The sequence below is a fragment of the Leopardus geoffroyi genome, chromosome D4 (genome assembly GCF_018350155.1).
Source record: "Leopardus geoffroyi isolate Oge1 chromosome D4, O.geoffroyi_Oge1_pat1.0, whole genome shotgun sequence".
Taxonomy (NCBI): Eukaryota; Metazoa; Chordata; class Mammalia; order Carnivora; family Felidae; genus Leopardus; species Leopardus geoffroyi.
Window position 1 is genome coordinate 84867501 of NC_059342.1, and position 25717 is coordinate 84893217.

General features: G+C 38.6%; 1 protein-coding gene and 1 long non-coding RNA gene across 4 annotated transcripts in view; both read left to right on the forward strand.

Moving 5' to 3' along the window:
* Positions 1 to 2364, forward strand: part of LOC123593744 — an 8634-nt gene extending 6270 nt beyond the window's left edge. Inside the window, exon 2 of the long non-coding RNA XR_006710483.1 lies at positions 1 to 2364. This exon is cut by the window's left edge and continues 5431 nt beyond it. This is a non-coding gene — a long non-coding RNA (uncharacterized LOC123593744).
* Positions 1 to 25717, forward strand: part of PBX3 (PBX homeobox 3) — a 221807-nt gene that overhangs the window by 162909 nt on the left and 33181 nt on the right. For all 3 annotated transcript variants that reach the window (XM_045470131.1, XM_045470134.1, XM_045470132.1), the window contains exons 3-5: positions 2415 to 2656; positions 13346 to 13536; positions 23428 to 23563. In XM_045470131.1, coding sequence (XP_045326087.1) covers positions 2415 to 2656; positions 13346 to 13536; positions 23428 to 23563 — 569 coding nt within the window. The remainder of the gene's footprint in view (positions 1 to 2414; positions 2657 to 13345; positions 13537 to 23427; positions 23564 to 25717) is intronic.

Genomic DNA, 25717 nt, shown 5'->3' on the forward strand with positions numbered 1-25717 from the left:
TTCTGATTAGATGTGATGCACATAATTTATAAAGTAAATGCAGAAGGATTGCATTCAAACATTTTTCCTGTATTTGAGGCAAACACTGAAGTGTTGATTTAGTTATGATTTTAGAAGAGATATTATTCATTACAAGGGGAAAATATTATACCAGCTAAAAATACATTCTTATAATTATTTTTATTTGTGTCCACTACTACTGACTTTAAGGATTGCTTCCTGTTGGTATAGTGGTTTTGGGAATGCATATTAGGAATGTATAAAAGTGTCATGTCTTTTGCATTTCTTCCTGATGAATTTCCTTCTTCTGTCTCCCTAATAGTCTGCTTCCTTGTGTATTAAGTCACTGAACATGTTGTTTGCCACGCTTGTGCAGGGAAGTGTAATAATTTTGACTGTGGATGTTGATCTGCTATTAAAGAACCTCACCAAATATCCATAGGGAAAAGATCAATATGTTTAAGTACAAGGTGGAAAACTAGAAACCTGGAGGAATCTTGAGGGCAGATAAAAAAAATCACCTTTTCTGGAGAAGCACCAGTATCCGTATAAATAGAAAAAAGAAAGAATGAACACATGAAAGTGTGAGCAAACATTTAGTTTAAGAAGGAGAAACTTAGAAGCTGAGTCCAAATGTAAGACAAGACGTTGCTCAGTGAGTCCTCACTGCATGCCAGATGCACAAAAAACTTGGTATGTGGAACTACAAGTGTGTCAAGGCCATGAGATTTTAACATCTAACAAAGTGAATTGGATGGAAAGAAAATCAAAGATGTTAAATTAAAAATACCAGTGTAACCAGTATTTGCCAGATCTGGAAGAAATAGCAAATACACGTTTTTCTATTTTTGATTAGCAGCAATGTTGATACTGATTTTATCTTATTTAGAGAGTTATCTAACTTTCTGGTTCCCTAAATGAATTTATTGTCTTAGTATATTACAGTTTTCAGCCTTATTTATTTACCTCTGAACAGGCACCAGATATAATTTTAAATTATTGTGAGTTAGTTTTATTACCCAGTTGAAATTATTCTGAAGTATATTTTTAAATGAAAGTGACAGCTTTAAAGTGTTTTGAGGGAGGAAATTAAAGTTGTGTGTTTGAGTTAAGACAACCAAGAGCTCTGTCATGCTGTGGGTGTAATTCAGGACATCTAGGAATGAAATCTGTTCTTAAAAGAATTGATGGTAGTTTTAGGTTAGCATATAAAATCACGGAGCTGGTGCTCAGCTGAGTACTTGGCAGCTTATAGATGTTACTGTCATGTAAGTTACACTAGACACAGAGTGTGCACCACTGTGGATAAACAACAACAGGCACAGAGGAAAAAGGCAGCATCCAAATGCCGACATGCAAGATGCCAGCTCCCCTCCTCCCCCTTCCCCAAGATGCCTTGTAACTAAGTGTGGGGAACCTGCTTTTAAACAGATTTACAGAGGTTAATTGGGCTGGGATATTTTAGATTATGTTACACATTAATGAAAATGCTGATTTTGAGCTGTCATGACTCCAGTGCTTTTTATACCATGATAATTATTTTAAAACTTTGTCTTCTGTGTTGTTGAAAACATCTTGGCAGAAAGCCTGTGTGACCTGATTAAACCTATGAATTGTCAGCTGTGATCTATAGTTCTCAGATGAGGTTGCTGACTGGGCATCACTTAGGAAGTTCTTGATTTAAAAGCAAAATTACATGGAGACTACTGTGCCCAGCACTGGATTGCCATTTCAGTGGTACATTTTTAATACTATATTTAGGGTCCTGATTGCATAGATTGCTTAACAAATTCATTCACTAGTATATATATATATTTTTTTTTCAATAATATATACTTTTAAAGCATAGCTAATTACTTCATAGCATATGAATTTCTCTCCTCCCCTTGAAATTATACAATGGAGACTCCCGTCTAATTCTGTTTATTTTCTAATTTTTGGATATAGTTTGTGAATGAATTATTCCATGGGATTTTTAGATTCTGTTCTTCCAATCATACAGGGGAAAAAAAAAAAAACAGAATAACTACCTTTAGACGTGTTTGTTTGACATCCTTGGAATTATTTTTGTCCTCTCAAAATCCCAAAGTTTTTACCCCCTTCCCATTTTATGCTTAAAGCATCTAAATTTGGGAAGATTGACATTAGAATATTCTGAGCCGCAGTTACCTTTTTCCAGCAATCCAATCTAGGATAAATTGAGAGGGTGTAATATTAGGAAATCTGGGATGCATGTAAATATTCTCTCAAAGAATTTTCATACTCACGCTTATTGGTAAATGAGAACAAAGAAATTCTCAGCATGAATTGTAGTGCACTAATGTTGTTTGATCATTTTCTCAAATAAACAAAATACTCACACTATTTGTCCTATTTCTCGCTTCTTCTCTCTCTGTCTCTCTCTTTCCTTGAAGGTCTCAGCATCAGAGGAGCCCAGGAGGAGGACCCTCCCGACCCCCAGCTAATGAGACTGGACAATATGCTTTTGGCAGAAGGGGTTTCAGGTCCTGAGAAAGGTGGGGGATCGGCGGCAGCAGCTGCAGCCGCGGCAGCCTCTGGAGGTTCTTCAGATAACTCTATTGAACACTCAGATTACAGAGCCAAATTGACCCAGATCAGACAAATCTATCACACAGAACTGGAGAAATATGAACAGGTCAGCAGCCGCCACTCTCATAGTCCTGCACAAACCCTCTGTTGCTCTTCCATTAGACTGCACTAACCAATTCTGAGGGCTGTGAGGGGTAGGTGTTAACACGAAGAGCAAAATAAATAAGGTCAATGCAAAAACCCAAGTGAATTGCTGGATTCATGAAATGAAGTCCCTTTGAGATTTCGGAGGTGAAGCTGAACCTATTTTATCCCATTCACTTGTTTTCGTTTTACCCATTGCTCACATTCACGCACCCTTACTACCACACCTGCAACCATCCTTCCCCTCTAACCTCACTGCTTGGTGCCCTTCAAAGCTCGGGGTAATTAACATTTACACACTGGCCTTGTTCATGAGTTTTAACAACTTTCAGAGGAAGCGCTGCACAGTGAACTCTTCCTCCTATGCTGTGAGCTCCAGGTCCTCCTGGGAATTAATTCTTATGGATTGTGCCAGAATATAGGGGAGGGAGCTAACCGTCACAAGGCAAGCAGGCTCTGGCCTTTCTCTCTGAAGAGGAGACTCCCAGGATAATTCTAGGTAACCTCGGGCTGGGAATACTAGGCATTGTGTGCTAAATTCCTGATTAGAAAGAGAGTGTAGATTAAAAATGCTATTCTCAGCACTTACATTAACCATACTTCACTGAATCTAAGGCATCTTTGATTTTAAGTTGTGTCACTGTTTATGTACCACCAAGGAAAAGTAACGCTACCCAATTTAACTATAACATACCGTTGACTATAAAATGCTTCCAAACTTCAGAGATGTTAAAAGGTGGGAAAAAAGAAGTTAAGTCTTAGCTTCAATGAAGTAAGGTAAAATGTTGATAGTTTGTTTTAAACATATTTTAGTTGTTAGTAAACCTGAAATCCTGTTTAGTTTGAAGAATTCTCACTAGCAGATAATAAAAAAAAAAAAAACCAAACCATTATTATAGGAAAAAAAAAATGTGTCCAAAAAGAAAGATAACATTATTAAGTTGAATCCTGTGAAATTGCCAAGTTTTTAGGTCAAAAACAGTATTGGCAGTTTTATAGAGCCCAACCTAGAATAAGACACTGCCTGGACATCCATCACCCAGATAAATAATGTCAGTATTTTGCCAACCTTATTTTGCCTATTACACACACACACACACACACACACACACACACACACACACACACACACCCCTACCTACCTACCTACCTACCTACCTTGTTCTGGTTTTGGTGGAGTGTTTTCAAGCAAGGCTTAGGCATCATACCATTTCATCCACAGACACTTCACTGTACAGTCAGGCACTTCTTAAAGTCGGAACACTTTAGTAAGATGTGGGTCTCCTGGTCAGTTTTATTACTGATTTTTTTTCTGAGTTCCCTGCGTAGTTTCAGTAGTATATGTTATTTTTTTTTCATTGTCTTCTCAAGTATTCTGGATGTGGTGGCATTAAGCAAATATAGGATTCTGTTCCAGAGGTGAGTGTGTTTTGAGGAAGGGTAGAAAATTTATGTAGCTTTATGTTAAAATATAATATAAATTAATATTATAAGATACGGGTTTGTTTTTTTTTCTGAATAGTACTTTCTGGGGTCTCAAACTGTATCTCTGGTCTCGTTGGTAGGAATTTTTGGTGGAAGATGTGCAAATAAGAATTTTGGAAAAATTATCTTGTGTGTGTATATGCAAAAAAATGGAGCTTTCTGATTTGACATATGAATAATTGAGAGTAAACAAAATAAGTCATGGTTGAAAAAGTTGCCCTGAGCATAAACAGAAGAAAATGATTCCAATTTGTAGCATAATCTTAATCGCATAACTTTGTTAAATACATCTATACATACTTACTAAATAAATACCACCAGTCACCTTGCATGAAAAGATCTATATAGTATTAGGGACCAAATGGCCCGACTTTTTTGGCTCAGAAATTAAGGTGATTTCCTTACTGTCTCCTGCCATGGTTCTTCACATCAACTTCGTCTGTAGCCCTGCTGGAAGTTAGGTGAGGCTGTCATTAGTCACTGTCACCAGGGGGATTTCTTTGCTTTTCCTTTGAGAATACACACAAGTTCTTCATAAGTTAATCTATACTATGTATATTTGGAATTTTTGGATTAAATATCATATTGGGAAATAATGAGTTTTAAAGTATAATGATGAATCTTCTTTCCCAATATATTCAGTAACCTAATAAAAACCGTTTAAGTATATATTTCCTTGCTCATTTTTAACACTTTTGGAAGGAAAAATACAGACATGAAATCGCTGCAGTATTATGAACAAATAAATAGATGGAGTGTGATGACTGGTTGGCTGAATAACAGAATTTAAGTTTACAGATTTTCTGTAACTTCTGTAGGTTCTGAATTTTCAGTTCTAGAAACAACACAGCAGCATTTATTTCTCTTGAGTTGTCTTTGGGGCTGGATTTTATAGCTCTTCTTTCTGTCTGTAGTTCCTAAGTTATTAGATCAGTGAGTTTTAACAGAAGATAGTCAATTGTTTTTTTGTTTGTTTGTTTGCTTTTTACAAGTGTTTGGTATACAAGTTGTAGGCTTTATTTGGGATAGACCTCCTAGGGATATGCTTTGGAGCAACTAGGAGGGCTAAGCAGAACCAAGTGAGATGAGGGGATGGCATTTCCAAAATAGATGGCATTATAATTTCTATTTTATAGATGAGAAAATGAGACTCAAGTTAAATGATTTGTCCAATGGGTTAGTGTCCAAATCAGGTATTGAAATCAATTTCTGACAATATACCTTCCATTTCCATTGAATTATGCTTGCTACTTATATAGAATTGGAAAATAATTCAGTACATTCTGGTTGTTTCTCATTTGCCCATGTGGACTTGCATTTAGAATGAGATCAGAATACAGCTGGAAAAAACAACTATCTTAATCACTTTCCAGAAAGCATATTTTTCCTCCTAAAAGTGAACACAGGTATTCCAAGTGACAGAAGCCTGTTAGTAAATAGGAAGAACATACATGTTAAGGCAGTGGATTCATCCTAAAATTGTGTTGAGTCTTTTACTGAGAGAAATAAACTACATTGAAATCTTAGAGCTATTCACTCTACTGTGTTTTGCAACGAAGCTGTAATGAAAATGTATCTGAAGCCTGTTTAGATTTAGATTGCCATAAAATTAACAAACACTACCACTGCAGTAAATTAAAGTACCTTATAAGCACAGCCACATTTACGAAGCTAAGCAGACTAGAGCTACACTTTGAGCAAAATTAAATCCAAGCCACAAGGCTCAGTTTTATGTGTGTGTTTTAGGAATGGTACGGTCTTTAAAATCCTGTCCTTTTTTTCCCTCCAGAAAGTATCCTTTGATCATATGTCTTCGTTACATAGGCTCAGATAAAATGATTTTTGATGATAACCATCTAAATTCACTTATACACACTTTTGAAATATTAGGCATAGAATATATAGTACAGTAAGGTTCTTGAATATTACTACCACCCAAAACGAAACAAAACTATTTTACTTTTCTCTTGTTGATCCTGACACCCAACAGGAATATATAATTTTCCAGAGTTTGCAGCTCCTGTCTTACAACACTTCGTTTGGGGTACATTGCTTCCCTCTTTGGCTATGAAAAAAAAAAAAAAACCGGTTGCTTCTTTGTCTTTTTGTTGATTAGCTACAAGTTTTGAAAAATGCTTTTACACTACCTTTCAAATATAGTCTTACAAGTAAGGGCCCAACTATTAGAATAAGTGAATTCCTAATGAACTTGAGTCTAGGGTCCTGGGAAGCCTGATTTTAAGAACTGAGGGTCTTCTGGCTTCCTCCACCTCTCTTCCAAAGGGAAATGGACACATGGTTTTTGCAAATGAAATTTGACTTAGACATTTGTTCTCAGTTAAAAAGAAAAAGATATATCATGCCCTGTGCCGCTCTCCCACTTTGCTTGTACCAGAAGAAATGCTTGTACACAGGCAATTCACTTCATAATTTACAGCTGCTATAATAGAGATGACATATTGAAAGCTATCTACTATAATTATATTGAAATACATTTTTGCTGAAGGCGAAAGTGTTGTAAGGGTCCCAACCCTCCCCGAGCATCTGGGAACCTGCTTCCCGAGTTCACAGATGTCTTTTGAATTCACCTCAAATCAGGTAAAGCACTGGAAGCAGGCATGTACACCAAATGTGCCCAAGACTAACCAGGTAATGTTTAACTACTACAGGACTTTCAGACCGCAAGGACTTAATCGTGGGAGGAATGGAAATTGAGTGTGGAGCCTAAACCATTGTAAAAGCATGTCCTTGTGCTTTTCGAGAATCTCAACATTATGTGCTTACATTTGCTGGCAAAATCTCCTTTGCTTGTAAAGGAGTTTTGTTTTTATCAGGTTAAAAAAAATACTGATGTTATTACATGAGAGATTGTGTAGCTTAAGAGGCCGGACAGACAAAAGGGTACTATCTGATGGAAACTTTATATTTCATTTTCCCAAGCAAGGCTTTGTCACCGATTGCTCCAAGGGAAAGGTTTTACTTCTTGTCAGCTTTCATGCTGGGTCTTTTCCTTGGCTGGAAAGTGTGTTTGAATGTTCCCCTTTTTTTCCTCCAAGTTGCTGCATTATTAGCTCTATGTACCAAATGTCTCTTTGACCACAAACTTGATTAATCAAATGATTTGTTTTAATATGTGAATACTCCTTTGTTTTCAGCTTCTGTCTGTATAATTCAGGAAGTGGGAAGGCCTGACTATATTAACTGTATTAGGTAATCAGAGTAGGGACTGCTTGCAGAATAGCTAACATATACAAAATAAGAATTTCATAAAATTGCCATTTTCATTGTCAACAATAACTGCCATTTATTAAATATTAATTACATCCTAGGCTCTGTGCAAAGACCTTAGCATGTATAATATAATCCTTATGAAACCCTTATGAGATAGGTCCCTAAATCATGTAGTTAGGTAAGAAGTGTTGAGGTACAGTAGATATTTCATCTTTGTGGCTGCTCCTTACACATATTTGTCTCATTCCACTTGGATTAGGAAAAATCTTTAGGTGTTGACTTTTATCCAAAACAAAAAGAATTTGTTGATTTAATAAACATTCCATAAATACAAAATGTATGATATTGGACCAGAGTTACTTGCAAGGTTATAAAGACATCTAGAAAATGGATGCATGCAAATTTGAGAGGCAATAACTTTTAATAGAGATTTATTGTCTTTGAAAAGTGGATTTTAGAATGGGGGTATCATGATCTGTTGACTACAGTCAGCTTCTCTAGATGGTTACAAAAGACCAATTCGGTTGTTAGATCTGATCACTTACCCATTTTAAAGCTTCCTCTAAAGTCATTGCTTGCTCACTGTCTGATTTTATATTTTTACATTTGTTGATGTGAATTTACAGGCAAGAAAGGGATTGAGTCTTGAATTCACAACTGAAAAACACCGCCACAAAACTTTAACTCGGCACTCTGAAAACTTTGAGTGTAAACGAAATATGTATGGATATTGAGGAGACAGTTTTACTAGCCAATAAATATCATTAAAAACATTATCCAAATAGTTCAAATCCTTAACTGGTTTTGGGTTTTTAAGGAGAAGGGAACCAATGACAAGGAGAAAGGCTCATAATAAGAATTGATTGAAAATGTTTTTATCAGGCAGATCTTTTCATACTTTATGTTCAGTTAACTATGTTCTTGCAATGTGTGTTTTAAAACACAAGCAAAAATGCATCCTAGATAGTTTCAACATCTGGATTAAAAGAAAAAGAGGCTTCTGCCATTGCTTTAGCTCAGAAAATTCAAGGAGTCGAAACTCTCATTTCCTAAATATTCTAATTAACCAAGGTGTTACTACATTCGTATTGTGGACATTGACCAGAAATTTTTTTAACCGATAATTTCACCTGGAAAAATAATAAGGCAATGAAAAATTTCTCCAATGTCTATTTTAATACTCTAGTCTTGTAAGTGTGATTGAGGTTGTGATAAATGAGCATCCCACATTATAAACGGCATCGATGCTAGTATGTGGTTGGGTGGCCCTTCAAAACAACTCTGCAATCATTTGATCATTCTTACTGCATTTATCTGCTTAAAAAATGTATACCTTTTAAGGAATAGAAGATGAGGCAGTACTGTGCTCTGCTCTGAAACTGGTACAGATGATGCTGTAAATGAGGCTGTAATTTACTTTCAGTGGTATAAAGGAAAAAAATCACTTTGCCTAAAGTGTATGCATCTTTCTTAAGGGTGTACCCAGATTTTAATTATCTAAATGTAAATACTTAACGAATTTTACTTAGAGTAATGAGCTAAAGTGCACACTACATAAATGAGATGTTCTAATTAATCATGTATGAACTACTGGTTTAAAGAAAAGCTATGTGAATTCTGTGAATGTTGGGCTATTGCCAAATTGCTAATCAGCATTTGCATTCATAGATGAGTTCACTTAATAAGTTGTGAGACATTCAGCAAATGTTTTAGGAAATTATGAGTTTTTAGATGCAGAAACTTTTTGCTTTTAACCCTTTTTTCCCCTCACATGCTTCCTAGAAACCATAGGCAAACTTTCTTTCTGGAGAGATTAAAATGCAGCCAGAGAAAAACGTAAGAGAGCTTGCATCTCAGGGATCATTCACATAGGAGTTTTGAATTATTTATCAAGACGTACACCCTGTCAAAGATATATGTTACTATAATGTGCAAGCTAGGTTTTTAGGAATTTGCAGTGTTCTGTGTGCAAATTACAAACGCTTCCATACTCCAGTGCAGCAGTACTCCAGCCTTTTGGTCTTAAGACCTAGACCTAGACTCTTAGAACTTATTGGAGACCCCCAAGAGCTTTTGTTTGGTGGATTATATCTGTCAACATTTATTATAATAGAAATTAAAACTCAGAAATATTAAAAGGATTCATTCATTAATCTTAAAATAGCAATAATGAATCATTATATGTTAACCTAAATACCATTTTTGTAAAAGCCTGTTATTTTCCCAAAAACCTCAGCATCTATTGAGAAGAATGACATTGTTTTTATATTCTTGCAAACTCTTTAATGTTGGGCTCAATAGAAGTCACCTGGATCTTAAATGTGCTTCTGCAGTCAATCTGTTGTCATTGTGGTTGAAATAATACAAAGAACATCTGGATCTGGCCTCACACAAGTATGTCATTGGAAAAGGCAGGAGTGGTAATAGCATTTTCAGATAGTTGTGGATTTTCTTCTTTGATATTACACCAAAACTCGGCCAGCTGTAATTTCTTAAAGGTTAGTTACAGTGCAGAGTCTGAACCCATATCAATTAACTCTTTGTACTCTGTTCCTTTCAAATCCATTGGTCTAATATGCACTTGGAATGGATCTTCTACCTATGCATATTTTTGTAACATCATGCATTGATCATTTGGAAAGTATTGGTTCACTGAGTTACGTATGTCTTCCAGTGTTGACACATTTCATTGTATAATACCAAAATATGTTTATTAGTATCAACATCAAGCTAATCAGAAAGTCCACTGAGAAACTGTTAAGCTAACAGTGGTGGATGCAAGTTTTCCAAAATTCTAATTTTCACTTGAAAGCTCAAATTCATTATGACAGACACTACTGTCAGCTCTTTACCTTTACGTGACAAGCACAGTTTGTTCATTTTTGAGGGCATCTGCCAAATACCCAAGTCTGAATAATCAGAATTTGTTGGTTTTGCTTTAAAAAAAAAATGGTGTTCCATGAAAAAAGCAGCTGTAGCTCACAACTTAAACAATCACATAAGTGCTTTTTCTCAAGGTAACTGTCTGTTGATATGCAGTAGAGTGCTTTTTTTTTGTTTCCCCTTTTGTCACACAGAATATTAACGACCTAGTGAAGGGCTGGGATATAATAAGATGAATAATTTCTCTTGCTTCACCAAGGACATTCATAAATGAAACTTTCTCTTTGCGTGTGTTTGTGTGAATGCAGGGTGGTGAAGGATAAACAAAGAAGCATCAAAGATTACTTAGTATTCGGTTTCCCAAAGAGTTTTTCTTAGCACATTGGTCCCCAAGATGCTATAGAGTTGTGCTGTCCGGTACGGTTACCACTAGCCACGTGTAGATGTCGAGCACTTGAAATCTGGCTAGTATGAGTTGAGATGTGCTATAAATGTAAAATACATACCGGGTTAGAAAGTGAACCAAAAGAGATAATGTAACATACGTCACTAACTGTGTTTCTTAAATATCGGTTATGTGTTGAAATGTTCATAGTTTTCATATATTGGGTTAAATAAAATATATTTTTAAAATTAATTTCACCTGATTCTTTTTATTTTTTTAATGTGGCTATGAGAGGTTTTTTTTAATTTTATATGTGGCTTGCGATATATTTCTTTTGGACAGCACTCCTCTAGAGAAAAGAGGTTTTATAACCAAATTTATTTGGGAAAAGTTGGCTATACCATTCCCCCTTGAAAATTTATTGTGCACATTGCTGTGTTAGTATTGAGGAGTCTTGCAAAAAAAAAAAAAAAAAAAAAAAAAAAAAGCTTAAAAATCTTCGCTTAACTCTGCATTTTCCAAATATACTATATTTTGGGACCATGTATTAACATTCTCTGGAACTAGCTATAGAAGTACATACTTTCTGATCCCATTGTAGGGACATAGTTCTAGTCTAATTTTCTTCATTTTACTGATAACAAAACTGAGGGGTAGAGTTTGTCAAGTTATATCATTTTGAAATTACATGAACATCTCTTTAGAGAAAGCACAAGAAAAAATAAGTACGTATATTTCTTGTCAGGATGACCACTTGTTTTCAGTTTGGCCTAAGGTAGTTAAAGTAATATAATGGGGGACAGTCTTAAGTCTGTTTTTATTTTGGTTTCCTTAAAGATAGGACTTCTGGTTTTAGAGCTACACAGTTCCTTGACATTTTACTATGTCGTAACCTAGGACAATAGTTCGTAGCCTTGTTTAGTTATAAACTGGCTAAGAATCTGAAAACAAAACTCCACAGTTGTCCCTTCAGGTATTACACAGGCACACACAACTTGGATAAGATTTCAGGGACTCCTAGACATTCTAAACTTATCCATGGACTCCAAGTTAAGAATCCCTCACAATGTATTTACAGATATTAATCAACATTACTCTCAAATTGTAATACGGCTGACCAATCAATAGATGTTTATTGGATGCCCACTGTGTACAATGCATAATTCTACACTCCAAAGAATCCCATAAGTGTAACATAGGGTCACTGCTCACTTAAATTGCTTAAGACCTAAGATATACCCCTCAAAATCCTTTCATTGATAAGCAAGACTCATTTTACTTCACCTTAGAAATATTTATAGAAAAGCTCCCTAAAAGCTTAGAGTAACTGAAACACCCAGTGAACTTACTTGAAAGGTTAGTTCTCTAATGAGCAGTTAGAAAAACCATCATGTGCTATATGTGAGCCATGTTCAGGGTATCTATAGGGAAGTGGACATTATTACAGCTTCAAACTGTGTCTTGCGGTGATCAATGATTGTTCTGTCTGCTCGCCCTACCAGGGGCATCTGTACAGTAAGATGCAGAATCTCCCGTCATGCCTTTTTAATGAAAATGCCAGAAGACGTTCTTTTTATTCAAGGGTGTAAACTGATGCTTTATTTACCAAAGCAGTACTAGATTTCAGCGTGGGCCCCGTTACTTGGTTTTATAGGTCTAAAAGAATATAGGTGAACTGAAAGAAGGGCTGAGGATTGTTCACTTAGAAGCTCGAGACCCAGCTCTGATCCTTCTTTTCCTGCTGCACGTCCCCTGAAGAGTTGAGCTGCTTTACCCATCTTCCACGGATGGCCCATATCTATGGATAAGGCCGACACCATAGCTAAATTTTACTGGGACGTTGGCATGCTTGACGTCCAAGGCCCTTTACATGCCAGGATGGATCTGAATCCCCTCTTCTTCTCTACATACTCTCTCTCATCCTCTGAACTTGCTGCATATTATTTCCGTGGTTTTTCTTGTGCCTCGCATTCTTCCTAGTTTCCAACTTTATCTACTTTTCAAAAATCCTACTTACTCTTTAAAGCCCAAATGTCACTGTGCCATGAAGCCTGATGTGATCTCTGCCTCCACAGGAGGACACTCCTTCCTTGGTACTTAGGAAACACTTCTTCATATCTTCCTGTGACACTTTGGAAAGACCGCCTTGTTTGAGAATTTTTTATATATTTATTTTATCATAGTAAAGGCCGGGTCCACATCTTCCTCCTTTCTCTATACCTTAATAGCATCGGGAAGAGCATCGGGAAGAGTTTGCACTCCATAGTCCTTCTGTAAACATTTGTTGAACAAATGTGGAACCCCAGAGAAAATAAGAGGTGCTTAGTATTGACAATAAACATATATTCCTACTTATCCATAGGAGTTGGTAGAGCATATCCTCCAGTGGGAAAACCTCATTTTGGAACTGGGAAAAGGGTGAGGGGAAGGACAGTTGAGTGCAATATGCCTCCTTTGCATGTCCAGGCCATTCGTAGTTTCAGAATTCTTTGCTGCCCCATCTAACTACCACTGCCATTTGACAAGTGTCTTAGTTTTCATTTTACCCTACCCACTGCATAACACCACTGGCAATTGCAAATGAGGTGGAAATTTAGATGTTAATGTTTGGGTGTGATAATCTAAAATACCAGATTCCTAAGGAGTGACTTTTTTTCCCCTTTACAGGCATGTAATGAATTCACTACACATGTGATGAACCTTCTCCGAGAGCAGAGTAGAACACGTCCCATTTCCCCAAAAGAAATTGAAAGAATGGTGGGCATCATCCATCGAAAATTTAGTTCCATTCAGATGCAGCTCAAACAAAGCACTTGTGAAGCAGTTATGATTTTAAGATCAAGGTTCCTTGATGCCAGGTATGTGAGGCCACAAATCTGTTGCATGGCTCTCCCCACACCCCCCCCCTCCTCCCTTCACTCCTTGTATATTATTTTCTGTAAAACTGGCCAGTTGGTCTTAGATTCTTCTTTAATTTGGGTATAAGAGCTCTTCTCTACAATAGATAGCTAATATCACCTCATGGTGCCTGCACTGTCAAGGTTTCTCTTGTTTGGGGGTGGACCTATTAGCTACCAGTTTGGTGACTCAGGAAACAGGATTTAGTGCTGCTACTAATGACTTAGGAAGATAGAGCCTATAATTGTGATGCTACAAAGTATTTTTAAGGATAATTTTCAGTATGTGTAACTCTGTACTTTAACAAAGGCTTGTGGTCTAAGAATTTCTTGATGTTATATCACCTGTGCACATTATAAAAAAATATTTGGAAATACTAGTGTCCCCAAGAAGGAAGTGGTGTTGTAGTTCATAGCAATTACCACAAAACTCCGCCTATCGTTGTTCCAAATCAAGGAAGAAAGCCTGTCAGTTTCTCCTGTAGGGATAACAATTTCCGTTTTATCTGAAACGTTCACCGAGTTTTGCAGGAGTTAATCAATTGTATATGGTGTGTTGGACCTACTGGGTGACGTAACTGAATTGTCACGTTCCTGCTACACGCTGCCTCAGCAGGGATGCCTCTTGGGCATTGCTAAAGCTTGTGATCAGCCTTCAGCTTTGGAAAGGAGTTTCTGATTTGTTTTGCTTTCTCTCCCTTGCAATCTGACAGAGGTGGTAATTATCATCCACATTTTGCAACATTGAAGAAAATAAGTTAGCTTCTCAACTGGAAAACAGGTTGTGGAAGGGTGTTCACGCCAGAGCTCTGCCTTAGGGCCCAACAAAGAAACACATGCCACCAACTATACTACTGTTCTAGTTAAGGAAAGCCCCAGATCATTTCCACTTCCTTCTTCTTCCGTACTGAATTAGTCACCAGTTTTCAGCCTTTCTCACATTAGCTCACTCTTCGTGCCCACCCACCGCTCAATCCTTGCCTACCGTTTTGTACCTGGACCAGCGCGGTCCTCTCCTGTGCCTCCCTGTCTCCAGCCTCAATCCCTTTCTCACCCCTCTTCCACACCCCGTTTCTGTTTCTGCAGCATCTCTGTGATGCCTTAAAAATCACAAGTAGCTTTTCTATGCTGGATAACTCACACACTACTTAACCTAGCACTTAAGGCCTAATGTGACCTGTTCTCACCTGATTACTTTTTTGTTAAGATTCTTTAAAGTTTTGTGTTTTTTCCCTATTTGAAAAATCCCAAGCTCAGTATGGAAAATTGGAAAACCTATAGAATAGAAAGCTGAAAGATAAAAGACGACTGCATTTTTGCTACCTAAAGAAAAAAATTCACTGTAAATGCTTTAATATGTTTCCTTCTGGTTTGGGGGCTTTTAAAAAATGTTTTTGTGATGGTACAATATGCATAATTTGGTTTGCTTTTTAAAAAATTTACCCTGAGGGGCGCCTGGGTGGCGCAGTCGGTTAAGCGTCCGACTTCAGCCAGGTCACGATCTCGCCGTCCGTGAGTTCGAGCCCCGCGTCAGGCTCTGGGCTGATGGCTCAGAGCCTGGAGCCTGTTTCCGATTCTGTGTCTCCCTCTCTCTCTGCCCCTCCCCCGTTCATGCTCTGTCTCTCTCTGTCCCAAAAAAATAAATAAACGTTGAAAAAAAAATAAAAAAAAATAAAAAAATTTACCCTGACTAAATAAAACATTTGTATAAAGTATAAGCTATATCTGAGCTTTCAGCAAATTGTAATCTTTTTGCTGGTGGAGGGTCTTGCCTCAATGTTGATGGCTCCTGACTGGTCAGAGTGATGGTTGCTGAAGGCTGGGGTGGCTGTGGCAATTTCTTAAGACAACAATGAAGTTTGCTGCACGATTGACTCTTCACAGACAATTTCTCTGTAGCATGTGATACTGTTTGATAGCATTTTACTCACAGTACAGCTGCTTTTAAAATTGGAGTCAGTCTTCTCAAACCCTGCTGATTGATCAATTAAGTTTATATAAAATACTAAATTCTTGGGTGCCTGGGTGGCTCAGTTGGTTGAGCATCGACCTTGATTTCAGCTCAGGTCATGATCCCTGATCATGGAATCAAGCTCTGCATCAGATTCTCTGCTGAGCACGGAGCCTGCTTAAGATTCTCTCTCCCTCTGCCCCTACCCCTATTCACTCTCGCTCTCCTCTGAATTAGAAAATAAAAATAAAATAGTCTAAATCCTTTGTTGTCATTTCAACCATCTTCACAGCCTCTTCACCAAGAGTAGATTCCGTCTCAAGAAATCACTTTCTGTGCTCATCCATAAGAAGCAACTCCTCATCCATTCAAGTTTTCTCATGAGTCGGCAGCAACTCAGCCCCATCTCTAGGCTCCACATTGAATTCTAGTTCTCTTACTGTTTCCACCACATCTGCAGTAATTTCCTCCACTAAAAAATCATGAGGGCTGGAATCAACTTCCCTTAAATTCCTGTTAATGTTGATGTTTTGATCTCTTCGCATGCATCACAAATGTTCATAATGGCCTCAGAATGGTGAATCCTTTCCAGAAAGTTTTCAAGTTACTTTGTCCAGATACATCAGAGGAATCACCATCTATGGCCACTGTATCTTTACAAAGTGTATTTCTTTTTTTTTTTTTTTTGACATTTATTTATTTTTGAGAGACAGCATGAGCAGGGGAGGGGCAGAGAGAGAGGGAGACAGAATCAGATGCAGGCTCCAGACTCTGAGCTGTCAGCACAGAGCCCAGTGCAGGGCTCGAACCCATGAACTGTGAGATCGTGACCTGAGCTGAAGTCGGAAACAACCTACGGAGCCACCCAGGCACTCCTACAAAATGTATTTCTTAAACAATAAGACTTGAAAGTCAGAATTGCTCCTTGATCCATGGGCTGCAAAATGGATATTATGTTAGTTGGCATGAAAACATAATCTCATTGTCCATGTCCATCAGAGCTCTTGGGTAACCGGGTGCATTGTCAATGAGCAGTAATATTTTGAAAGCAATCTTTTTTTCCCAAGCAGTAGGTCTTAACAGTGGACTTAAGATAGTCAATAAACCATGTTGTAAACAGGGGTGCTGTCAGCCAGGTTTTGTTGTTCCACTGATAGAGCACAGGCAGAGTAGATTTAGCATAATGCTTAGGGGCCCTACAATTTTCGGAATGGTCAGTGAGCACTGACCTCAACTTAAAGTCACCAGCTACATTAGCCCTAACAAGAGAGCCACAGCCTGTCCTTTAAAGCTTTGAAGCCAGGATTGACTTCTCCTCTCTAGCTATGAAAGTCCTAGATGGCATCTTCTTCTAATAGAAGGCTGTTTGGCCTACATTGACAATCTGGTGTTTAGTGGAGTCCCCTTCATTAACTATCTTAGCCAGTTCTTCCAGTTAACCTGCTGCAGCTTCTATATCAGCACTTGCCGCTTCATCTTGCACTTTTCTGTGATAGAGATGGCTTCTTTCCTTAAACCTCACCAGCCAACCCCTACTAGCTTCAGACTTTTCTTCTGCGGCTTCCTCACTTCTCTTAGCCTTCACAGAATTGAAAAAAGAGCCTTGTTCTAAGTTAGAATTTGGCTTCAGAGCATACGTTCTGGCCTGTTTGAGCTTCCATTCAGACCGCTAAAACTTTTTCCATCAACTATATGGCTGTTTTCACTTTCTTACCATTCATGTGTTCACTGGAAGACCACATTCAGTTTTCTTCCAGAACTTTTCCTTTTGGGGAGCCTGGGTGGCTCCATTGGTTGGGTGTCCAACTCTTGATTTTGGCTCAGGTCGCTATCCTAGGGTTGTGGGATTGAGCCCCACAACGGGCTCTGCACTGGGCCTGGAGCCTGCTTGAGATTCTCATTCTCTCTTTTTCCCTCTCTCTGTCTCTTTCTCTCTCTGTGCCTCTGCCTCTCTCCCTGGCTCATGCTGTCTCTCCCAAAATAAAATTAAAAAAAATTTTTTTTAATAAAAAAACCCCAACTTTTCCTTTGCATTCACAACTTGGTTGACTGGCTCAAGAGGCCTGGGTTTTGGCTGTCTTACTAAGCTTAATAAAGACATGCCTTTCTCACTGAGCTCAGTCATTTCAACCTTTTGATTTCAAGTGAGAGACATGTATTTTTCACTCCCTTTACTTGGGTACTTAGAGACCATTGTAGGGTTACTCATTGACCTAATGCCATATTGTTGTGTCTCTGGGAATAGGGAGGCCTGACAAGATGGAGAGAGTTGGGGGAAGGAGCAATCCAAACACCCACAACATTTATTAAGTTTGCTGTCTTAGATGGGTGTGTTTCTTGGCACCCAATAACAGTCACAGTAGTAACATCGAAGATCACTGATCACAGATCACTATAACAACTATAATAATAAGATAAGAGTTTGAAATATCGCAAGAATTCTCAAAATCTGACACGGAGACACCAAATGAGCAAAAACACTTGGAAAAATGGCTCCGACAGATTTGCTTAATGCAGAGCTGCCACAAACCTTCACTTTGTTAAAATTACAGTATGCCTGTGTGCTATACAATTCTATTCAATTATGCAGTGAGATGTAACAGGATAAGTGCTGTGAAGAAAATAAAGCGCTATAAGGGAAGAGAAAATGATGGAAAGAGGATACTATTTTAAACAGATGTTTTTAAAGTTTATTTATTTATTTTGAGAGAGAGAGAACATGCACGCATGAGTAGGGGAGGAGCAGAGCGAGAGGGAGAGAGGGAGAGAGAGAATCCCAAGCAGGCTCCATGCTGTCAGCACAGAACCTGATGCGGGGCTCAAACTCATGAACCGCAAGATCGTGACCTGAGCCAAAACCAAGAGTTGGAGGCTTAGCCAACTGAGCCACCCAAGCACCCATAATCAGATTTTTTTTTTTCAAAATTTTTTTGATGTTTTTTAATTTATTTTTGAGACAGAGAGAGGCAAAACATGAGCAGAAGAGGGGCAGAGAGAGAGGGCGACACAGAATCTGAAGCAGATTCCAGGCTCTGAGCTGCCAGCACAGAGCCCAACGCGGGGCTCGAACTCACAGACCCTGAGATCATGACCTAAGCTGAAGTCAGACGTTTAACCGACTGAGCCACCCAGGCACCCACATAATCAGATTTTTGTGGAAACTAGTGTTTCAGTGAAAATCTTTATGCATTGAAACTTTTTGATCTTTCGGGTTATTTCCTAAGGATTAATTCTCAGAAATGGAATTATTAGATCAAAGTTTGAACCTTTTTAGTGCTCTCGTTGTATCATTGAATTGTTCTTTCCTGTGTTTAATCCAAAATGAAATCCCTGTTGGTCTTACCTGTTTCCTCTGACTAGAACCACTTACCCTGCCACCATCCCATCTCCTTCCCTCCCCCTCCCCAACCCTCATCCCTGGCCTTCCACAGTAAACCCTGTTCTCCCAACCCTATCCCCAACTTGGTCACCAGTAATCTGTCATCTGTGAGGGTGTCCAGCATGGAGCCTGGAGTGGAGCAAGCACTTGTGTTTATTGATTTAGTGAGACTTGGCTTATCCTTCCAGGCCCAGCCTAAATGCTCCCTTTTTAGGAAGCTCACTGGAATCACTTCTCTTCAATCTGATAGCACACTTTTACAATTCTCTAGACCAAACTTCATTCAGACGGCCTTTCTTACAGCTTTTCAGGAACATTTCTCTTCCCGAGTTAGCCACATTGTCATTGAAAGCAACCGCCAACTCTTGAACATTCACACTCCCCACTATATTCCAGCAAGCGTCTTAAACATAATAAGCTGCAAAAGGTAATTTATTGACCAACCAGATGAATGCATGTTTCCACGTAATACTTCTTAATAGCTCAAATCAAAGAGCTGTGGTAGTGTCAGAAAACAAGAAACGTTTCGAAACTTTTTCAGTTTTGAATGTTTTAATAAAAAACATTATGTAACAGAGATATTTAAAAGTACTTCCTTCAGAAAAGAATCCTTCCTTACAATTGCTATCCTTATTTCTACTGAGACTTTCCCATTCTCGTTAACATGTGTGTTTTCCTTTCCTTTTTTTTTTTTTTTAAACATAACCACATTCATAATGTATACACCTAAATGATTTATTTCTCCTCCAAGAAGAGGAAGGGTGTTAACAAGCCAGGGTGAGCAGAGGTGGAATAGGAAGGTGGCAGAGCTTGGAGCAGAGCCCCTTCTCCCGCAGAGGCTGCTGTTAGTGCTGTTGTGATGCTGATGGGACGCAGCCCTGGGACGAGTCCCCAGGGCACACTGGCCTCAGGCGCAGCCATTTTGAGTATGCCAAACCCTGGGGGGAATGAAACTTAGGGGGATGCTTAATGGGCATTTCCTACAGAATGTTTTCCTAAAAAACAAAGTATAACAGCAAGTCCTTCAGTGTTAATGCCTTCAAGTGAATGCAGGCGCTGCTTTTCGGTTCCATGTGTTCTTCTGGCGCCTTTTACAAGCTCCTGCACTGGGGAGGCAAGGCTTTCCCACTCTAGGCAAACATGCTCTTTCAGATCATAGGATTTCCTTGCTCACTGTGGCTTTTCGTAGAGCCACACTCACATTGTCCTGGTAATTGGACAAGCCGAAGTGTGTACCAGTGCAAACCTTTCAGGAATAAATTTGCCTCGGCCCTCGGCTCTTCTGGTCGAAGGTGCTCTCGTAATTTGGACACGGCCAGTGTCCCTGGGGTGAGGGATTCTGCTGTGCCCAGAGAGTTGTTCTCCAAGGTTTTTCATTGTTTGGTAAAATCATTCCCAGGCACAGTCGACAAATGAGCTAAGCTGATCTTCACTTTCCCAGGTTATCTTCCTGCTCATTCCTCCCTTCATTTCCCAAAGAAATGCCCTTGTGTCATCCCCTCCAGTGTAGACTCGGTCTTGCTGCTAGACTCCATGTTTTATTTATTATTGTTATTATTGTTATTATTATTATTATTATTATTATTATTATTGTTATCATCGTGATCTAATTGGCTTTATTCAACCATTCAGGAACTGAGCAGCATCCCATCTCACAAGGAAGGGCCCTCTGGACTCCATGTTGTAGACTTAGAGTCACAGATGCACATGCTTATGTATAATGGAATCGAGTGCAGTGGCTGGATGAGGGACAGTGAGGATTAGAACAGATGAGTGCCTATCTGAGGGCACAGCCATCACTTAGAATAAGCCTGTGGCTGGCTTCTGAGAAGGTGGGGCCCATGTGACTGATCTTCCAGATTTTCATAAGAAGCCAGAAACAGGTTTTCATGAGTAGGTCATTATTGTATGGTCTCAACAAATATGATCTGTGAGCCAGATAATCATCTATAGATTTGACAGTTTCAAGATCTATTCTAGACCTTTTCCACCCTGCTCACCCACACACCTACTGGCAGAAGGCGCCTCTTCAAAGTGCCCCCATGTCAAAGGAATGCATGGCTGTTGCAAAAGTCCCACCTGCTGTTCTTGGAGTATTTCTCTCCCTTCCCTTCCTTCCCTTCCTTCTCTGTCTTTCCTCACCACCTCCCCCTTTTAATTCATCATCACATCCTTTTAATCGCTAAATAGATCTTGAATCTCTTCATCATCCTTCAGGAAACGACCAACGGTTTAAGCTTCCAAAATATATTGAAATTAGGAAATTTCAGGACTCATAACCTGAGATGTTTTGATCAGGCCTAGATTTCTTCCTCCCTTGACTCTCCCTTAATGTGGAGACATAGATCACATACTTAACCTGCCATGTTAGTGACATCATTTTAACTAGGAGAATCTCATAGGGTCTACACATTTTACAACTACCTACTGAGTCTTTCTGAGTATAGGATAGCACAAGTGAGAAGATCATTATGATTATTTGGAAGACAGTGTTAAGAAAATTATTTGGAGAAAGTATTTTCTAGTTACTGGAGGATCTAATTTATTTAAAAAGATTTCTTTAATGTCTATTTACTTTGGAGAGAGAGACACACACACAGAATCTGAAGCAGGCTCCAGGCTCTGTGCTGTCAGCACGGAGCCCGATGTAGGGCTCAAACCCACGAACCATGAAATCATGACCTGAGCCAAAGTCGGACATGTAACCAACTGAGCCACCCAGGCACTCCACTGTAGGATCTAATTAAAATTTTGTTTTTAACATTTATTCATTTTTAAGAGACAGAGAGAGATAGAGCATGAGTGGGGGAGGGCAGAGAGAGAGGGAGACACAGAATCTAAGCAGACTCCAGGCTCCGAGCTGTCAGCACAGAGCCCAACACAGGGCTCAAACCCACGAATCGTGAGATCATGATCCGAGCCGAAGTCGGATGCTTAACCAACTGAGCCACCTAGGTGCCCCTGGAGGATCTAACTTAAAATGAAATCTGACAAATGCTAATTTTCAGGCTGGAATTCTTTAAAATCATAATAACAAGACCCAAATATAAATAACATTTTTGCTATTTGGAATAAATTGTTAATAAACATTTGATCTTCTAACTCTGTCACCACCTTCCCAGTAAAAACAGCAAAAAAAAATTCCTCCCCTCCTCTTTCCCTTGTGAGCAAATCATGCCTTAATCCAGGCAGTTGCTTGAGTAGAAAAATCTAGAAATCCTTAATGTATTTTTTTTCTTTACCTTCCTTCTCTGTCTTCTCCACCCACTGCCCCCATCCAATCCATCACCAAGTCCTGCTGCTTTTACCTTTCAGATAGATCTTGAATCTTTTTTATTTCCACTACTCTCACACTATGCTAAGTTCCCAGCATCCTTCAACGTGATCATTGCACGTGTTCCCTTGAATATCTACATTTTCTGGGTGCCTGGGTGGCTCAGTCAGTTAAATATCTACATTTCCTTTCATGCCCTCCTCCAACTATTCTCTGCAGTCAGAATAATGTTTTTAAAACATAAAACTTAAAGCCAGGGCACCTGGATGGCTCAGTTGGTTAAGTGTCTGACTCTTGATTTCGGCTCAGGTGATGATCTCACAGTCTGTTAGCTCAAGCCCCACTTAGTGTTAATAGCACAGAGCCTGCTTGGGATTCTCTCTCTCTCCCTCTCTTTCTCTACCCCCCCCCCCCACTTGCTCTCAAAATAAATAAAAATAAAAACTTTAAAAAAAAAAACCCATAAAACTTAAAGCCTTTAATACCTTTCTGTTGCACTTAAAATAAAATCCAAAAATTCTTAGGGGGTCCACAAAGCCTATATAATCTGGCACCTGCCCATCCTTCCATACTCAACTCACACATTCCCTGAGTTTTACTGTGTTTCAGTCTCCTCTACCCCTTTGGAATTCCCAAGTTTGTTTCCGTTTCAAGACCACTTTCTCTGCTCGTTCCTCTTCCCATCTACTCTTTGACTAACTCCTACACATTTTCCAGGTCTCAGGTTAAATGTCACTCCTTCAAGGAAACCTCTCCGGACTCTGTAGTCTATGTTAGATTTCCCTCTTAGACACTTTCATTATCCCATACTTTTCCTTCATAATTTGTGATAATTCATAATTTGTAATCATTTCCATGATACATGTTTAATGGCTTTCTTCCCCCTAACTTTCTACTCTCTCCCTGAACCCTCCGATCTCCTTTAAGCTCTCTGGTAGACCTTACCTGCTTTGTTTCAACTGGATCTTCCCTGAGGACCTATAACACATTAGATCCTTGTTGCATAATTTAAAGAATAGAGATAATTGTGCTTCACATTCTTGTATTTTTAGTGATCCTACATCTTAACACGAGTTGGACGGTGCTTTGGAGGATGCCAAGAGCGTAATTGCAATATTGGTGTGATAAATCAGACCCTAAGAATGTTTAAAACGTAGAAATCTAATTTTTTTGTATGATCCTAATCAATATATCCCTCCTTGGTTAAGACCGATTATAACTGTAATTCTCTTTTGCTTCTTGTCATAGACGAAAAAGGCGTAACTTCAGTAAACAGGCCACCGAAATCTTGAATGAATATTTTTACTCACACCTCAGTAACCCCTACCCCAGTGAAGAAGCCAAAGAGGAGCTGGCCAAGAAATGCAGCATCACAGTGTCACAGGTGAGAGGGCTCCAAGGGTCTGTCTCGCTTCCCTATGAATCTAGGAACCCTATTCTTTCTTCCTGGTATCACCGAATTTCAGATCCACGTGTTCCAGTGTGGAAGAAGATAAAAAGAAAATAGAGATATTTCCATGTTTTTATGCAAGCTTTTAAAGCTGCGGTGATGTGTTGGGTTTTTTGTTTTTTCGTTTTTTTAATCTAAGTGGTGAGGAATCAAGATAATCAGCCACCACCCCAGTGTAAATCTTCTATAGAGAGGACATAAACATGCCATGGGGAGAGACACGGTTTATACTTAAGTGACTCTTCAATAAATGGCATACCGTCCTGCTTTCCCTGATTTAGATGACTGACCTAAGCTTCTACCAGTGAGAAACCAATTTATTTGTTGCCGAAAGGAAATTTAATATAACTCTTTGGTGAAAGATTTGAGGAATTCACTAAGTCTTTTCCTGGTAACCATGCTATGATATTTGGTTCCCAAGGATTTCTTTGCTTCCTTGTTATTCATTAAACAGAAGAATTAAGTTTATACCCGTCTTTGTTTTGTTTTTAATGTTTATTTGTAATAAATTGTGGCCCTGAAATTAGCTGTCATCATCTAACAAAAATACATTTAGTTTGAGGCAGATAGACTGGTATTTGATTGAGGACTGGAGACAAATAAATAAACAACTGTACCTCCTTAAACAAATAAGTATGTTTTACTGGCATTAACTCTAAAATATAATTTTATTTTAGTACTCATACTGTTGTTTATACACGGACATCAGAATAGCATTTCTTTATAGCACGGAAATGTAGTAATTACCAACCAGCTGTTGCAATGGAACTTAAGGAAAAGCTGACCCTTGGCAGAAATTTTGGTGTTTCCTATTGATCATAGGACACAAGCATTTTAAGGTAGTTTCTAAGTTAATATTCCTGCTGTACATCTGAAGTCCAAGATATTAGAGATCCCCTTCAGATTCCAGTGAAAGTTTTATTTCAGTATTTTAAGTCATTGTTATTTAAGGGATTAAAGTCTGGGCTTGAGATGATTTCCAGCTTCTGTTTTGGCATTACTTTTCACAGAACCTCTAGAACAATCGTAGATTCATAATTAAGCTATCATTTAAGAGTCATTGTCATTCTCTTACGGAATAGTGTTTGTCCTGATTCGTCTTGCTGAGTTTGAAATGGCCTATAATTCATTTGAGTTACCAACTTATGAGGACATCTCTAAAACATTCCTATCTGGGTTGTGTAGTGCTCACTGCCACTTGAACTATTAAGGGAACAGTATAATATGCTGGGTCAGACAGAGAAGATGAAATTAAGCGGGTGTTTTTCTGGTGTGTGCATTTTCCCTGAACATTAGTGAGAGGATCAGACTCATGCTAAACACCAGTGGATGATGCCAAGTCTGTCTCTCAAAAATAAATAAAAATGTTAAAAAAATGTTTTAAAGAAAGAATAAGGAACTTTCAGAAGAAAATGTAAGGATATATCTTTAGGACTTTGAGGATAGTAAAAAAAATTCTTAAAAAGGATATAAAAGGGGCGCCTGGGTGGCTCAGTTGGTTGAGCGACCGACTTTAGCTCAGGTCATGATCTTGCAGTTTGTGAGTTCGAGCCCCGTGTCGGGCTCTGTGCTGACAGCTCAGAGCCTGGAGCCTGCTTCAGATTCTGTGCTTCCCCCTCTCTCTACCCCTCCCCTGCTCACGCTCTGTGTCTGTCTCTCGATAATAAATAAACGTTAAAAAAAATTAAAAAAAAAAAAAGGACATAAAATGTTTAAGCAACAAAGGAAAAGATTGGTAAGTTTTGTGGTAAAATGTTTATCAAAGACTGTGAAACATCAACATGATACAACCATTTTAGTAAAGACTGGATCAGGCAGGAATCATCAATAGATATTAAATCTGGGGGGAAATTTTAATGAAGAAAATGGTCTTAAAGTGTCTCTCCATAGGCCCTTTATTAGTTGTAAGGGTTTCAAAAAAAAAAAAAAAAGCAGCAATTATAGAGTGGAGAAATGGAACAAAACCCGGATCAGGTGATTAGAATCAACATCACCAAAGAGAGACAGTGGACATTGTGTATAGTATTTCATCCAAGAATGTAGTCTGAATCTAATCACTAGAAAACATCAGACAAACAAAATGAAGAG